This window comes from Cervus elaphus, chromosome 1 (genome assembly GCF_910594005.1).
Source record: "Cervus elaphus chromosome 1, mCerEla1.1, whole genome shotgun sequence".
NCBI classification, from domain to species: Eukaryota; Metazoa; Chordata; class Mammalia; order Artiodactyla; family Cervidae; genus Cervus; species Cervus elaphus.
The window spans coordinates 66,200,787-66,218,625 of record NC_057815.1 but is presented as its reverse complement, the minus strand read 5'-3'; the positions used below and the strand labels follow the sequence as shown (position 1 = coordinate 66,218,625).

Here is a 17,839-nt window from a genome sequence, read left to right as displayed (position 1 = left end):
CCTGGGATTCTCCAGGCAAGAACATTGGAGTGGGTTGCCATTTCCTTCTCCAGTGCATAAAAGTGAAAAGTGAAAGTGAAGTTGCTCAGTCATGTCTGACTCTTCACGACCCCATGGACTGCAGCCTACCAGGTTCCTCTGTCCATGGGATTTTCCAGGCAAGAGTACTGGAGCGGGGTGCCATTGCCTTCTCCGACATTTCCCACTACATGTTGCTTAAGCACCATCACACAAACTCAGTCAGATACGTTGTGTTATTATTTCCATTCAATTTTTTTTTCATTTATTTTTATTAGTTGGAGGCTAATTACTTTACAATATTGTAGTGGGTTTTGTCATACATTGACTCCATTCAATTTTAAATATTTTCTAATTGGTCTTTTAATTTCTTCTTTGTTTTATGGGTTGTTTAGAAGTGTTATTGAGTTTCCAAATATTTGGGAATTTTACAGATAACTTTCTGTTAATGACATAATTTATTTCCATTGTGGTCAGATAACATACTTGAATCATTTTTAATTTATCAAGACTTGTTTTATGGCCCATTATATGGTATATCTCAATAAATATTCCATGTGTACTTGAAAAGAATATATAATCTGCTGTTGTTAGGTGTTATCTTCTATAAATGTTAATTAAGTTGGTTTGCAGTGTTGTTCAAGTCTTCTGCATCCTTACTGATTTTCTAATTTCTCTACCTGATGCCCTATGCCTTGTGAGGTTTTCTGCTCTGTTAAGGAGGGAACAGGAAATATTCCCAGGCCTGTGTGAATGCTGAGGATGGTTCCCTCTAATCCTTTGAGGGATTCTATCAGTGGCTTCGGGTAGTTCTTGATGTGTATGTGCTGTACTTAGCTGAAGACTTAAGGAGGACCCTCTGTAGATTTCCAGAGTTCTCTCTATGCATTTCTCTTTTCTTCATTACTCTACTGTGGAAACCCTAGCCACTTAGGCCTTCCTAAAGTCCCAGTTTCGTGTCTTTAATTCCATTAGATCACCAGCCTCTTCCTGGGTTCCCTTCTGCTGTATCTCATCTTGGAAACTTTTTTCAGATAGTAGGTTGGGGAAATTGTTTGTTTCCCGCAAGGATCACTGTTCTTCACATAATGTCCAGTGTCTTGAAAACTGTTCTTTTGTAAATTTTGAACAGTTTTTTAGCTGTTTCTGGAAGGTTTAAACCTGGTCCCTGATACTCCATCTTGCCTGGAAACAGAAATCCATTTGGCTGATATTTTCAACATCATCTCTTGTAATATACCTGTGTTGTGTTTGGAATGATGTTCACTGTGATCACTTTTCTGTCTAGATGGAATTCAGAGGTTCTGCTAACCACTTACAAGGAGCTGTCTTCCTCTAAGCTGGATATCACCAGATTTTTTTTTTAATCTATCTTCTCCTTTCCTCATAAAATCAACAATTATGTATTAAGTGTCTCCTTTGTACCAAGCATATATTAAGGGTTTAAGTGTTGCCTCACTTAATCCTCATGATAACTTTGTTAAGAAGTAATTGTCTTCATTAAAGAGATGAGGTAATTGAAGTTGAGAAGTCAAATAATTTGCCCAAGGTCATTTAGCAAGTAAATGGCATAGTCGGCATTCAAACCCAAGTCTGTCATATCCATAAAGCTGATGAAGCCCTTCAGAGGTAATTTGCTGAGTATGAGGTCAGCTACCAAAATCAACTCAGAAAGGTTCTTCTTATCTGCCATTGCAATAAGAGTAAGCATTTTACAACATCTCAGAAAGGAAAATTATTAGTACCACTGGAAAGAATAGTTTTGATTAAAATTCTGTCAGATGACAGGAAGGAAAAGGGATAAGTGAGCAGTTAAGAAACAGGAAGAATGTGCTTTTAGAAATGCTAGGTCAAGAAAACATTGCAACAGTTAAAAAAAAAAACCAAAAAACATTGCAACAGTTACAGAAGGTGGAAGAGGAAAAAGGAAGAAGCTGTCCTGAGATGACATACTTTGGAAAACTGCAAGAGCAATGCAAAAGTATGTAGCAGTGACCCCTGCTGCCGCCACTGCAACCTTCCATTCCCTTCTGTGAGAATCAAAAAATGAATTCAAAATAAAGAAGAAAAAAAGAATGTTTAGTATCAGATAACATTGCCAAGATGGAACATTTTGAATTGATTCCTAGTGTCAAAACACAGTACATATTAACATTCCTTACACTGTATTTTTGGAAACTTGCTCTACCCACATTGGCTTTAATTTTTTTTATAGATATATGGGTGTTTTGTTTTGCTTTTTGTAATGCCCACAGTTGTCTGTAACCTTTTCTAGAATATAAAGGCGTCTTCCAAGTGTATGTAAATATGTTTGTTAGTTTGGGGGCTTCCCAGGTAGCGCTTAGTTATAAAGAACCTGCCTGCCAATGCAGGAGAGTAAGAGGGTTCGATCCCTGGGTCGGAAGATCCCCTGGAGAAGGGCATGGCAACCCACTCCAGTATTCTTGCCTGGAGAATCCCATGGACAGAAATCTGCTCTGACCTTCTTCTCAAGTCACTCTCTCCATACTCACAGAGCCATCTGTGCACTTAGCGTTTGCGTATGCTGACTTCCTACTCTAGGTTGTGAACTCCTGCAAAGCAGACTATGTCCTTCATTTCATATCTCAGAGCCTAGCTTAGTGTTCAGCATTTAGTAGATGTTTGATATTTTAATTAATTGTTCTACCATAAGGCCCAACTCTGACTATCCATTCCTTATATCCTTACTGTGTAAACCTTAGTGCCTTTGTGTGTTTGAATATTGGGAAAAGTAGCCAGATAAGTGTTTGTATGTAGCTAGAAACCAAGAAACCTTTGAGCTTATTTTGTTTCTTCTTTACTGGATTTTTAATTTAAAAAGTAAAACATACTTTTTGTTTGTAGTTCAGAGACATATAGAACAAGCCAATCTCCTCTATTCTCCAGTCTTAGTCCTTCTGACTCTGCCTACCTCTGTCAGATGTTTATGCTCATTTAAGTGTTATTCACATTTTAATGTAATAGACAATACTCTAGATAAATACATTTTTACACTTAATACCATTTTAATTAATATGTGCCTTTTAGCTATGGCCAGTAATATACATTGAAACTGGATTTATTTCCCTTGTGCTACATTTCAAAAGAAACTGTGCCCTTTTCTGTGGCAAAATATACATAACATAAACTTCATCATTTAAACCTTTTTATTTTTTATTTTTTTAAAAACTTTTTAAAATACAAAGTTCAGTGGCATTAAGTACATTCACATTTTTTTGTGCAACCATAACCATCATCTATCTCCAGAACTGTTTTCATCTTGCAAAAAGTGAAACTCTATACCAATTAAACAGTAGCTCCCCATTCTCCCAGCCCCCAAATCCCTGACAACCAACATTCTACTTTCTGTCTCTATAAATTTGACTACTCTAGGTAGTTCATGTAAGTAGAATCATGCAGTATTTATCTTCTTTGTGACTGGCTTATTTCTTTTAATATTAATGCCCTTAGGGTTCACCCATATTGTAGCGTGTGTCAGAATGGCCTTCCTTTTTAAAGCTAAGTAATATTCTGCTGTCATTGTTCTTCCACCCATCTTAGTGGATGCTTGGGTTGCTTCCACCTTGTGGCTATTGTGAATAATGCTGCTGTCAACATTGGTATACAAATATCTATTCACATCCCTGCTTTCAAACTCTTTTGGTAAAAATAATTGAAAGAATAGAATAGAAATTAAAATTGAAGAGCATTGGGAGTACAGAAGTGAAATTGCTGGGTTATATGGTAATTTTATGTTAAACTTTTTAAGGAACCATCATAGCATTTTTCCAAAGCAGCTACACCATTTTACATTCCTACCAGCAGAGCACACATGCTCTAATTTATCCACATCTATTTTTTAAAGTAATTTTATTTATTTATTGTTTTTGGCTGTGCTGGGTCTTCATTGTTGTGCAGGCTTTTTTTCTCTCAAGGATATACCAGTTTACGTTTAAACCAGCCATAGATGAAAACCTGTTTCTCTACATCATTGGTAGCATTTCGAAATCTTTTTAATGTTTGCTAATATGATCAGTTTAAAATGGTAAGCGGCCTTCATTAGTCAGTATTTAACTGACTCTTGGCTTTAAAAAGAAAAAAAAGATCCCAGTCCTTTCATAACATGAAAAATGCAAGTGAGAACAAAACAGATACTTTCCTATGTGCAGTTGAATGAGTAAATTCACATTTTCAAACAATCCGGTTGTTTGCTGCTTTCATGCATCTTCTTGAAGTAACTAAGTAAGCTAGCCAGTGGCCTCTGATTTTTCCTAGCTTAATGCAGATACTGAAAGAGAAGAAGGAGAAGAGTTTGAGGACAACATGGATGTTTTTGATGACAGCAGTTCCAGCCCTTCTGGTACCTTAAGAAATTATCCACTCACCTGCAAAGTTGTTTATTCCTACAAGGTTTGTATTTCTCTAACACATTTCTCATGTTAAACTGTGACAGCTCTGAAGATACAAGTAACGGCATCTGCCAGCCTCTTGTGCTGCACTCACCATACTGTTGGAGTTGCATTCTTATCAGAGGCAATGTAACAATGGGAAAGGGTCTAGGCTGTGATGGCAGATGGCCTCGGTTACAATCTTGCCTCTGCCAGTTACAAGCTACGTAACCACGCTAGTCCCTTGGTCACTGTGAGCCTCAGTTTTCTTATCTATATTATGGGGATAATACTATAGGGCTAATGTGGAGACTAAATGAGATAACACTTGTATAGCAAAGCATTTAGCACAGTGCCTGGCATCTAGCAAATTTTCTGTAAATAGAACTCCTCTCCTTATCAGTTGCCTGCTTGGCACAAGGCTCTCCATTAGGATAGTTCTCAAAATTGGTATTAAAGTAAAATTGCTTGAAAAAACAGTTTTGTTAAACTTTGCCTATCCTAATATTAATATAATTACCTCTTGTTTCCAGGCTAAGCAGGGACCTGGATAAATAGATTTTTCTTTAAACTTCCAAACCTGATTTGGTATAATAGTTTTTAATGTCTCTCACCCGTGCCCTGCTTTCACATTACCATTTTACTCAAAGTAGATTGAGTTTCTTTTCCCAGTTCCTCTCTTTTCCTCACTCTCTTCATCAGTCAGTAGCCAGTCCTGTTGAGTCCACCTCCAAGATATATCTGGAATCCATTCACATTTCACATCTTGGTCTAGGCCATTACTTTGATTAATGTAAAATAAAGTAATAATTGGTAGCCCTTCTTCATACTTGTCTACCAAGAATCCACTTTCCACCCTACAGCCAAACTTATCTTTAACACATATAGAAGATTATTCTATTCCCTTGCCTAAAACTCTTTTTAAGCTTTCAATCACACAAAGAAAAACCAACTCTTTACTAGGCTCTGTAATGTCCAGACTGATCTGGCCCCTGCCAGTCTTCTTAGCTTCATGTCAGATCAACCCACTGAACCTACTCACTACACATTAGCAACTCTGGCTGCCTTTCAGTCTTCAAAAGCACTGTGCTCCTTCCTGACTTGACAACTTTGCACTTGCTTTCCCTTACCTAGAACTATCTTTTCCCAGTTCTTGGTTGGCTGCCCAGTGCTCTCCATATAGGCTCAACTCAAATAGTGCCTCCTCAGGTTTCTCCTGACCATCTAAATACATAACCATCTTCCCAGTCACTACTCTATCCCATTGCCCCTCTGTCCTCATTTATTAATTGACACTATATAGAACCTATCACCAAACAAACTTAATCTTGTTTGTTTTCACATTTCTTTATCTAACTCTGCACTAAGGGCCCCTGAAGGCAGAAACTTTGTGTGCCTTGCATATATGTCTTCAGCACCTAGGACAGTGCCTGGCACATAGTTGGTCCTCAGGAAATAATCGTGGAACGAATAAATGAGTGATGTGAGGAAAGCATGAACAAATGAATCCCTTTCATTTTAATGAATTCCTTTCATGTTAATGCCATGCCTGAGGAACAACAGAGGAAGTATGTGGAGAGAATCTTAAGCATACATGGAATAGTCTCACTCCCACCAGCACCATGCCTGGAGAGTGAAAAACTGACATTATTTACTCCTCAATATCAGTGATTACCAGACTTCTTTTCATTTAACATCCTTTTATTATATATTTAATAATACTTCTTCTTTTCTAAAAGAGTTGGGATTTGTCTTCCCAATGTAAACTGTTTTGATAATCTTCTGAAAATTTGAAGTCATCTTTAAAACACTTGTACTGTGTTTTTAAAATATTATACAACTAGGTTGGGATTGTTTCCCTGTCTTCTGTCTCAGTGTTATATTTACTCTGAAGTTCCAGAATTAAAATTTAAGGGCTTTAAATGGAGAGGGTCCTAAGTATCTGAGTGATTATTGCATCTGAGGAATTTTGCAGATAAGGTAGTATTTCAGTGAGGTCAGGAGTAAGATCTTTCTAGTCACAATGATGAGGTAGAGAAGGGAAAGAGCCTTCTAAGCAAACAACAGATGCAGAGACACAGTTTGATAAGATAATAGAGTGTCCGGGAAATGTTAAACTCAGTGGTATGTGAGCATCAAACGTGGGGAACAGAGCAGCTGGAAGTAAAGATGTCAGACAGACCTGTAGATCGCCCCAAGGTTGGGCTTCTATCCTGGCTGAAGGAAGCCATTGCGTGTCCTAAAATCAGACTGGGCTTTAAAGTAAGGGAACCCTGGTCATGGTATAGATATTCCAGAGAGGGTAGACTAGAGTAGAGAGAAGCTTAACTATAAGCATAGTTGTGATTCCTATGGTCCAGATCAGCAAAGAAAGCCTAAATTAATCTAGCAAGAGCAAAGAAAAGCTAAGTTTAAGGATTTGTTTCAACAGCCTTAAAAATGCTTGTCACTTTGAACCTACTAGCATTTGTCCTAAGGAAATGACCCACAATATAGAAAAATATTCTGGGTACAAAATTTTTTTTCATCATAGTACTACTTTATAAGAGCAAAGTGAGCAGTCCAATAAGGAAATAATTAAATAAATTAACCATTCATGTAATATAATCATAACAGAATATTATGAGGATAATTGAAAAATTACATTTGAGGTTTTTTTTGTAAGAAGAAATGATACATCAAGAAAGTAAGATACCAAATTGTACTACCTTAAGATCTCGATTATACCTATTTCTAGCTTTTCTACAGTGAACATTTATTACTTTTATGATCAGGAAAAAGCATATTGTTTTAACAGAAAACAGGAAATTTAGAGAGGTGGTAGTGGAAACAGAGGGCATGGCTGCTTCTGGGGTTCTGGCGGTCACTGTGTATTAGGACTTCATGAGGTAGTATGTGACCATGTGTTTATTTAATAACCATTTACTGACCACTTGCTGTCCTGGTTGGGATAAGTGAGAAGAATTACCTTCCCTGCCTTAAAGAAGTCATTCTATTAGAAAGCCCACAAGTGCAAACAACTAACTTGAGTGCCATAGTAGTCAGTGTTAGAGGGATGCCCAAAGCCTTATAAGAATAAAAGGAGGAAAAAGCAACCAGCTCATTGTGGGTGGTCTTGGTATACATATAAGCCAGGCATCAAATCACGGGTAATAATAATAGCTACAATTTATGAATTCCTGTGTGCCTGGTCTCTCTCTCTGTCTCTCTCTCTCTCTCTCTATACACACACACACACACACACACACATATATTTCTAATCCTTTCACTAATCCTATAAGGAAGAAATTATCAACCAATCCATTAATTCAACAAATGTTACCTGAGTACCTTCCGTGTACCATGCTGTGCTCTTTTCTAGGCTTGGAGATACAGCATTGATCAACACAGACAGAAATCTCTGCCTTCATGGAGCTTATGTTGTAATAGGCATAAAAAAGAAAACTGAGGCTCTGAAAGGTCTTACAGTCACTTGCCTGTAGAAACAGACTGAAGCTGGACTTGAACTCACAGTAATCTAATTCCAGTTACCAAATGGGAAAGAGGGATCGAGGCCTCTTGGAAGGAAGGCATAGAGACAGTACATAACATGGTATATTCAGATACCAGGGATTAGTTTGCTGGGGCCAAAACATCAGGAGACCACAGGGTCATGCAAAGGACTTGACCTTGTCAAGTGAAAGAGTTGGTCACTGCTTAGGTATGGTATGATCAAGCTAGTATAACAATGCTATATATAGCACTGCTTATATTACAACGTTGGACAACTTGCATGGACCTTCATGACTTTTCTACAAGGACAGCAATATATTTAAAGGTGTTTAACTCTCCTGCTTTGCTCTCACACACATTGAAATCTGGTTGTATTGATAACCTTTTAAAAGTTTTGCCAGAGAATTAGGAAAAACATCTTTGTTATATAGGTGCCATTTTCTGGTATATTCAAGGCATAGTGTGGTTTCAGATTAGTGAAGAAATTCCGTTGGAAAAGCCATCAGAAATCAGTGGACTCTTTTTTCCTCTTATTTTGAGGTCAGAGGTAATCTGCTTAAAATTCTGGTCCTGAAGTATTTCTGTGATTAGTCAGCCATTTTCAATACTGATTTTCTGTCTCAAGTAGCTATTACAGCAATGTCCAGAATCTGGGTTTGATGAAATGTACATGCAGTGGGAAATGAGTCTTGGGAAATAAACCTTGCCTTATTTTTGCTTATGTAACTTGGAGATATTTTTATACTTTGAGACTGTGAGATCTGAAAAACTATATGGTCTTAACTGATAGTTTTCACTGATCTTGATACTTGGGGAAAGATTTTACAACTGTTCACTAAGAGCCAGAAGATGCCTGCAGATCCTTCCTGTTACATGTAACAGACAAGTCTCTTCAGGAAACAAAGTCTCTTCCTCTAACCCCTCTACAGAGTCCCTGAGAGTTTGCCCTCAGATTCTACAGCTTCACGGGCAGCATTTGGGTGTCCAATGCCAGTGGACTCCTGCTTTTATTTACTTTTAAAATAAAAAAAGTCACAGCAACTTCTGCAGAAGCACCCAAATGGATCAGCCCAGTGTCTACAGTTAAGTTGGAGCATAATAAATCCAAGCCTTGACCGATATCAATCATTTCTCTCCTACAACTTACTTCTCTTGGCCACTGTTTTACGGTGATTGGAGACCAATTCCAGGCACTGCTCAAGCTGTCATTCAATCCATATACATAGCTCTTTGCATTTTCACAGTCTGCACCTCCACTGTAGCCCTGTGGTGCAATTCTCATTCACTGCTTTTACCTTTGCCTGTGCTTCCCAAACCATCATGGTTCTGTGCTTATTCATCCCACACTGACCCCACCCCACCCCCACCCCCATCTTCCCGAGAATGGCGGGATTGTCATTTTGAAGAAATGGAGGCATCAAGAAGTTGAATAACTTACCAATAGATACATAAGCTGGAGCTGGAACCCAGGTCCCCTACTCCAGCAGAGTGCTGTGTTCACTGAGCCTGACTGCCTCTTGAGGATTCCGTTTCTCCAGTTTTTGTTGTGGTTTTATTTTGTTTAGTTTTTAAGTAAAACTTCACCTCATTATGATAGTTTTACAACACTCAAATTTTTATGTTCAATACGTTTTTCAAAATCATTTCAATATTTTGATCCCCGGTTTTTGTTATGATCAGTTCACATCTGCTCTTTATCTAACCTTTTTAATTTTGTCCATGACCATCCTACATTGCAGGCTTCTCAACCAGATGAGTTGACCATTGAGGAACATGAGGTGTTAGAAGTGATTGAAGATGGAGATATGGAAGACTGGGTAAAGGTATATTCCTTTGCTCATATCACCCCTTCTTGTGACATTTTCAGGAGTTTGTTTTGGTTCTTGTTGTACCCTGTCCAAATTGTGTGTGCAAACCTGTTTTGTCACATGTCTTTTACTCAGGCTCGAAATAAAGTTGGCCAAGTGGGTTATGTGCCAGAAAAGTACCTACAGTTTCCGACCTCGAACAGTCTGCTGAGCATGCTGCAGTCCTTGGCTGCCTTGGACAGTCGGTCACACACATCCAGCAATTCCACGGAGGCCGAACTCGTTTCAGGCAGCCTCAACGGAGATGCCAGTGGTAAAGACTGAAACAAGGCACTCTTTATTTGGTCACATTTGACATAAACCCTATTACCCTGGAGTCAGCCTTCAGTTGGTTAAAAACATGGGTTTATTCCCTTTCTGTAATGTATTTATTTGGCCACATGTATCCTGTACAGTAGAACCCTAGAGTTGCTTTTCAGTGAGCTTACAGCTCTGCTCATATTCCATTCGACACTCTTTTAATTGTCACTTGTGCATGGGGTGGTAGTAAGCGTTACCTGGTTGTCAGCGTTCTTATGGTATTTTTCTCTCTTGCTACCTAGTCTGTTTCGTGAAAGCACTTTATGACTACGAGGGCCAGACAGATGATGAATTATCTTTTCCTGAGGGAGCAATCATCCGAATCTTGAACAAAGAAAACCAGGATGATGATGGCTTCTGGGAAGGAGAATTCAGTGGGCGGATTGGAGTTTTCCCATCGGTGCTAGTGGAAGAACTTTCAGCCTCAGAAAATGGTGACACTCCATGGATGCGAGAGATTCAGGTGCACAACATGGGAAGAAAGCTGAATTAAAAGAGGTTTAAAGAAAATAACTTCCAAAGAGTCTGTTGACCTACACAGAAGTGGGCTGCGGTCTCAACCTCACCCTTACCACTCCCAATTTTTGGTTGCCAAGTTTCCACAAGACTGAATTTGGGAAGCAGAGACTTGTCAGTCAGGCTCTTGTGCAATGGCTATATTACACTTCACATCTCCCACATTTTGTTCTCTGAATTGAGGAACCAAAATACTAAACTGTGTGTGACCTACAAAAGACTGGTTTGGCAAGGAGAAAGAAAGAAATCGGAGAGGGGATGTATTGTCTTGGTGGTTAGTTTATACAGTAAAAATATTACCACCCCCTCTTTCTCTCCCTCACCATCAGAAACTCCCTGCCCAGCCCAGGTCCTGCTAGTCCGTTTCAGAGAAGTAATGAGACTGCCAGAGCCCCATGTACTCAAGTGGCCCAAGGCTTACTTCATAATAGCAAAACTTGTCTTTACGGAAAACTCCTAATTCAGATATGTCACAACAGGCCTGGCAGGTCCAGGACCATAAGGAATATGTCTGCCCATCTTGCTTGTACAGTATTATGACCACTGAACATGACAATTACAAAGCCTGGGGAAGTCAGAAACTCAGCCAATTATTTTATCTTCTCCGAAAAATACAACTTGTCCTTTTTTTTGTTCTTCACTGAATTGACTAATTTGATGTTTTCAATAGAACTCTATTTCAATAGAATAGAGTTCAATAGAACTCTAGAGAATGGTTTGACTTGGTAACTGTTTAATTTAAACTAAAATCAGTAGTATAATGAGATCTATAGAAGGAAAAAGTTAAATGCAACACAAAACTGGTGGTGGTGTGGTTATTCTAGGCTCATTTGCTTTTTTATTTTACTTTTTTTTAATTGTGAAAGGATGATAACATTCACAGGAGACTTGGAAAATACAGAGCAAGGTTGCATATAGTTCCTCCATGTATTACAATTAGTTTTTAAGTAGATAAACTAAGATTTTTAGATGGAATTTGAATATCAAACTCTCAAACAGTAGTAGAATGACTATACAGAGAAGTCGGATATAGTAGGCCTGAAAAGCACTGTGAACCAATTCAACGTAATTAAGATTTATACAATTTTCACACAATAGTAGAATACAAATTCTCTTTAAGTTCCCATAGACTGTAAATTAGGAGACACTGGAACATATCCAGGGACATAAAACAAGGTACAAAAATGTCATGGCCTAAAGGTATTGAAATCATACAATTTTTTCTCTTAGCACTGTGGAATTATGTTAGAAATCAATATCAAAAGATACTTAAAAATAACCCACATATTTTCAAGTGCGGCTTCCCAGGAGGTGCTAGTGGTAAAGAACCTGCCTGCCAGCGCAGGAGACGTAAGAGTCGTAGGTTTGATTCCTGGGTCAGGAAGGTCCCCTGGAGGAGGGCATGGCAATCCATTCCAGTATTCTTGCCTGGAGAATCCCACAGACAGAGGAGCCTGGTGGGCTACAGTTCATGGGATCACAAAGAGTCAGACACAATTGAAGCGACTTAGCATGCATGCATGTGACATTTACCAAGAGAGATTGTCTTCAACTTAGCCATCAAACTAGGCTCATTTGCTTCTAGTGAGGCTGGTCAGAAAAGTTAACAATCATAACTTAGCTCCAGAGAAAGGTAACTTGCCAGGAGCAGAGAAGCCAGCTGATCGCCTTCCTGAAGTGAGCACTGTGTAACCTCTGTTCCCTTTGCTGCAGGTCTCTCCTTCCCCCAAACCGCCCGGCTCCCTGCCTGCACTGCCGCTGTACGACCAGCCTCCCAGCAGCCCTTACCCCAGCCCAGATAAGAGGGGCTCCCAGTACTTCCCCCGCTCTCCTTCAGCAAACGGTAAGGGGTCTCCTGGGCATGTATCAAAATACACTTTGTTTCAGAAAGCCACGTGTTCATCTGAGGGTAAACAGATCTGAATTACCATCTTTATTGCTCAGCAACACAAATAAATTGAGCTTCTTTGATTCCCCCCCTTAGAAAACAGCTTCCATGCCGAATCGCCAGGATTCTCGCAGGCATCCAGGCATACTCCTGAGACCTCATATGGGAAGCTACGACCTGTAAGTCTCTTATCTAGCAGAGTAATAGAGTGCATAGTTCTTCCAGATTGAAAGTTAGAAATTAATGGAGCTCCATGACCCCTGTGTTGTTACTAATTCCTTCCATGCCAGGTTGTGATGGACTTGGGAAGTTAAACAGAGCTCTGGAAAAGGAAGGCTATAGAAATAAACACATCTTGGAAGGTCTAGCTTATTACGCTGGCACTTTCCTCACTGAGCCATGGTGAGATTGCCAGGTGACAGTTATGGAAAGTGTATTTAAATTATTACAGGCTCTGTGAGCATTAAAGCAGAAGCTTTTTTTTTCCCAGCAGGCGTTTACTGAGAACTTTTTATCCAGGCCTCCACCTGCCTCTTTGACAGACAGTGAGATGATATAAAATTCGTGCCCTTTTGAGTTTTGAGAGCTTCTATTCTCAAAGAAAATCTATTCTTTACAAATGATCACTTCTACCCACCCCTCACTCAGCTGCCATCGAATCCATCCCACCACCTCACTGTAAAACAGTTCTTCCAGGGTCATAACTTCCACATGGTAATCTAGTTATATTTGCAGTTTTATTTTCCTAGACCCTCTTACCAGCGTTTGACATAGTTCTTTGAGCCACTTATAACCTTTGTCTTTGTTCATCCAGCAGATACTGAGTGCCTTCTTAAGGACTTGGTTCGTGATCCTAAATGTGATAGGAAGCTGTTGTAAGATTGTAAGCCAGACAGTAATATGACCGATTGTGCATTTTTTAAAATTATTTTTACTTACTAATTTTTATAATTTTATGTTGACTGCACTTGGTCTTAATTGTAGCATGTGGGATCTTTGTCCCTGGGCATGGGCTTCTCTTTAGTTGCAGTGAGTGGGCTTAGTTGCCTTGAAGCATGTGGGATCTTAGTTCCCCAACCAAGAATCAAGCCTGCATCCCTTGAATTGGAAGACAGATTTTTAACCACTAGACCACCAGGGACATCCCAGCTGTGCATTTTTAAAACACTACTGTGGCAGCTAGGTGGAAAATGAGTGGAAAGTGACAGACTGAACATGGGGAGTTGTTAGGAGGCTGGAGCAATGGTCCAAGCAAGAGAGGACAGTAATGTGAACTAGTGGGGAAGAGCAGTAGTGCAGAGAAGTGGACCCATTTGTTCCACCACACTTTTCCTGGTCTGCTTTCTGCTTCCTGGCCTTCCTTTTCATTGACCTTTGAGGGCTTCTCTGCCTTTATCCAGCTCTGTTGATGCTTCTCAGGGTTCCGTCCACTGACTGCTTCCCTCTTTTTTTTTTCTTATTTGTTTGGCTGCGTCAGGTTTTAGTTGCAGCAAGTGGAATCTGTGTTGCATCATGTGGGATCTTTGCGATGCACTGCATGGACTCTGTAGTGTGGGCTGCAGTGCACACAGGCTGCAGTAGCTGCTGTGTGCAGGCTCAGTAGTTGGGCACTCAGGTCGGCCTCTCAGTTGTTCCATGGCCTGTGAGATCTTAGTTCCCTGACTAAGGGTTGAACCCACGTCCCCTGCATTGCAAGGCAAATTCTTTACCACTGAGCAACCAGAGGAGTCCCAGGGCTACTGCTCTTAAAGTCGTTAAACTTACTCCTGAGTTATCTCATTTACTCGCAAGACTTTGATAACCGTTTATTTACTGACAACTCCCAGATTTATAACTACCTATCCAATCTCTTCCGTGAGCTTCAGATCTGTCGAAATCTTCATGTATATATAGCAAACCCCCAAAACTCAGCTAAAAACTAGTTAATTGTCTTCCTTCCCAGACATCATCCTTCTCCCATATTTCCTGTCCTGGTGAGTGGTACCCCCATCCTGCTAGTGCTCTGGCATCACTCGTGACACCTCCCTGACCCTGCCTTTCATGAAGAGTCATCACAAGGCCTGCCAGGGTTACCCAGAGATGACTGTCAAGTTGTCCCCGTCTACTCCCCCAGTTCCAGCCAACATCAGCTCTCTTTCAGACAACCACAGGAGGCTCCAAAACTGTCAGCCTGTGTTCTTGCCCTCCACCACTCTTTTCTTCAAACTTTTACCTGAGTCATCTTTTCACACATCTAATACTGCTGCTTAAAATCCCCCAAAGACTCTTCTTTGCCTACAGAATAAAGCTCAGATTTTTAAATATGACTTAATGAGGCCGTTCATGACTTACCCTAACCTGTCTCTCTAGTCTCATCTCTTGCATCTCTCCTTCCAAGACACGTTTAAAGGTTTTTCAGTTCTCCAAGCATTGCTCTCTCTCACTTCCAACTCTAGGCCTTTACTTGGGCCAAGATTTTCAGGACTACAAAGACTCTTGTGGCCATGAGGCTTTCAGCCCAGGGAAGAACCTGAGTCGTGAGTTTCACATTTCATCCAGAGCAGTTTGTCCTTCTCCTTCTCAATGTAAGAAGCTGTGAAAATTAAGTTGAAAGCACATGCCTAGAACATTTCTGAGAGCCCTCAGGTGCCCATGTCCTTGAATAAATGACTGGTCGGATTTCGATGCTTCAGCCACTGAATCAGGAAGCTGACTGACCATGTGATGGTTTCCTGCTCAGGTCCGGGCAGCTCCCCCTCCTCCTACGCAGAACCACCGAAGGCCCGCAGAGAAGATCGAGGATGTGGAAATCACACTGGTGTGATGATGGGTTTGCCTGTCCGTTACTGCTACAATCAAGGCCAGGCTTGGAGTTTGGCCAGTCTTGTTTTTTAGGCACCTTTGCTTGCATGATGATGACTCGAACAGAGCAAAAACAAGGAGGACTGTATGTGACCGGGTGGCCTGGTTGACACCTCCCACGTTTTTAATATTTTGTGCCTTTTTTTGTTGTCATTTTCTATGTCATCTCTCCTAGCACAGCACAAATCCTAGTGGGCCCTAGAAGCAGAGAAGGGGGACAGTCCTCTTGCCTACCAGGGACCCATTTTTGTATGAGACTCAAGACCAGGCCTCGTTCAGGGCACAGTTACAGAGATACTGATCATGTGCACTCGTACAGTATATTACTGTGGCCACAAGGACGTGGCAGAGATTCTCATCTTTCTTCAAGTGGCTTTGGCTTATCTGATTGAGTTTAATCAGATCATGTTGGCTACATAAGGAAGCGGTAGGAGGGATTTCAGGAGAGGCTGGCTCCTCCCCACAGTTGGTCCCCAAACTGAGAAACTGAAACCTTATTGGAAAAAAGTAGACTGCCCTGAGTTTAGCACTGATTGCAATAATGCACATCTCTTCCACAGCTAACAGATTTAAAACAATTAACAGTGTCCTTTGTATTAATATTTATGCCATTCATTTAGTATTAGCAGAGCTAACATGGAGGGGCTGAACTAGTAGCCGAATCTTGTCCATCACATAGACTAATAGAAAGGAGGCTGCAGCTAAAGCAGAAATGGAGCTTCCAGATCTGCAATGAGCTGACTTAGTGTTCTTTTTATATTTGGGTATTTTTTTCATCTTAATTTTTGCAGCATATACTATCATGACCAGTATCCTTAGAATTTGAATGTCTTGATAAAACTGGGGACACATACTTGCCTTGTCAAGCTTCTCTACTGGGGAGGCACCTAGCATTATTTTATTCCCAAACTAGTCCACTGGCCCAGACAGCCAAGTTGTGGCTGGCCCAGACCAGCAGCCACCCACCACATAGAATGCAGCTTCCCAGCTCCCACTGACCTGACATTTCCTTGGGAGGAAGAATCTGTGGCTCAAGGAGTAAACCAGCTTCCTATGAAGAAGGACAAAAGGATTGCATGGTGCAAATTGACAAGGAAAGGACAAGTTCTCCATGTCACAGGGAGAGCCAGGAGGAGCCTTCTCTGCAGACTAACAGGCCCACAGCAGTGGCTCTCAGAGGCCTCTGGTGGCCCTCCACCTCCTATGGAAGATAGGGAGTACATTACTTTGGGACTAAGGGATGTTTGCCAGTTGCTTTTTTTTTTTTTCTTTTTTTTTTAATAAATCAAAATTTTCAGAATTTAATCCAAAAGTTGTCTTTTGCTTTGAAAATGCCATCCCTCCTAAGACTCTCTAAAAACTTGAAATGCTCGCCAAATGTCCCCATGGGATTTTTGACCAGAAATAAGGTCATAGCTGAAGAAGTTTTCAGATAGTCATTTGATCACTTCAGTAACAGTACCCATTGATGAATTTTCTCTGTGATTTGAGGATTTTTTTTGGTTTTGTTTTTGTTTTTTTGCATTTCTTAACCTGTTGATCTTTTTGAGGTCTTTTTGTGTTTATCAAACTTATTCTTAAGTTTACAAAATAAATTAAAAGGGTGGGTTTTTTTTTAAGATTTTAAAGTTTGTGGACAAGTTAAAAATCTTCAGAGCACTTTAAAAATCTTCAAAGTGCTGAAATTGGGCAGTTCTTGCCACCCACTCTTGTATTCTCTCTTTAGCTAGCAAAATTGTCCTTGAATCTGGGTTTTCCACATTCTCAGAGAGTTATTTGAAATCTTTTGTTATATTTTAAAATATTTTTTGGAAGAGCTGCTAATTTTATTTTAAAAAAACAAAATTGTAAAAATATGCCTCCTTTTTAATAAGAACCCGTCCCTCCAGGACATGTAACCCCGCGTCACAGTGCACAGGGCTGGGCTCAGAGGAGGCGCCTCTGTGCAGAAGTGCTTTCTTTACAGTGGCTGTAAAAACTTTGTATTTATTATGTATAAAATGTTGAATAATAAAAAAAATGGAATTAACGTTTTCTAAGTTTTTCTTATAAGAAGATTTGGGTAAACAGGCTTTTCCAAATAGACAGTACTGCTTTTAAAGACACTCTCAGGCCCTCCTTCAAATCTTACAACAGGTACGAAGAGAGGGAAGTACATTAACCCATCCAGGGGACAAACAGCCCTTCATGCCACCCTACCTGCCAGGGGTAATACCCTGAATGCTAGAGATAAAAATGAGTATGTTGTGGCCTTGGGCATCAAGGTTCTCTCCATGGAGAAAAAAAAAAAAACATACCTGAGGACAGTACTGTATGATATGTGTTGGAAAGGAGAGACAGAGAATGTGCTGAGGGGGCTGAGGAGGGAGCCCCGAATCTGCAGCTGCAAGGGCCAGAAGGAGGCCACTGAGTCCCCTCAGATTGATGTGACTGCTGACTCCCAGGCAGTGGGCACTCTGTACTCCTCTGTCCTTTTCCTAAACCTCTACCCAAGGAGTCATAAGGCAAGAGAAGGAGATTTTACTGTT

At 40.3% G+C, this 17,839-nt stretch overlaps 1 protein-coding gene across 3 annotated transcripts in view; it reads left to right on the top strand.

The window, feature by feature from the left end:
- FCHSD2 (FCH and double SH3 domains 2) overlaps positions 1-17,340 on the top strand; it is a 260,252-nt gene extending 242,912 nt beyond the window's left edge. For all 3 annotated transcript variants that reach the window (XM_043906604.1, XM_043906595.1, XM_043906612.1), the window contains exons 14-20: positions 4,294-4,428; positions 9,638-9,721; positions 9,842-10,019; positions 10,309-10,529; positions 12,296-12,425; positions 12,567-12,649; positions 15,190-17,340. In XM_043906604.1, coding sequence (XP_043762539.1) covers positions 4,294-4,428; positions 9,638-9,721; positions 9,842-10,019; positions 10,309-10,529; positions 12,296-12,425; positions 12,567-12,649; positions 15,190-15,273 — 915 coding nt within the window. In that variant the 3' untranslated portion in view covers positions 15,274-17,340. The remainder of the gene's footprint in view (positions 1-4,293; positions 4,429-9,637; positions 9,722-9,841; positions 10,020-10,308; positions 10,530-12,295; positions 12,426-12,566; positions 12,650-15,189) is intronic.
- The last annotated feature ends 499 nt before the right edge of the window (positions 17,341-17,839 follow it).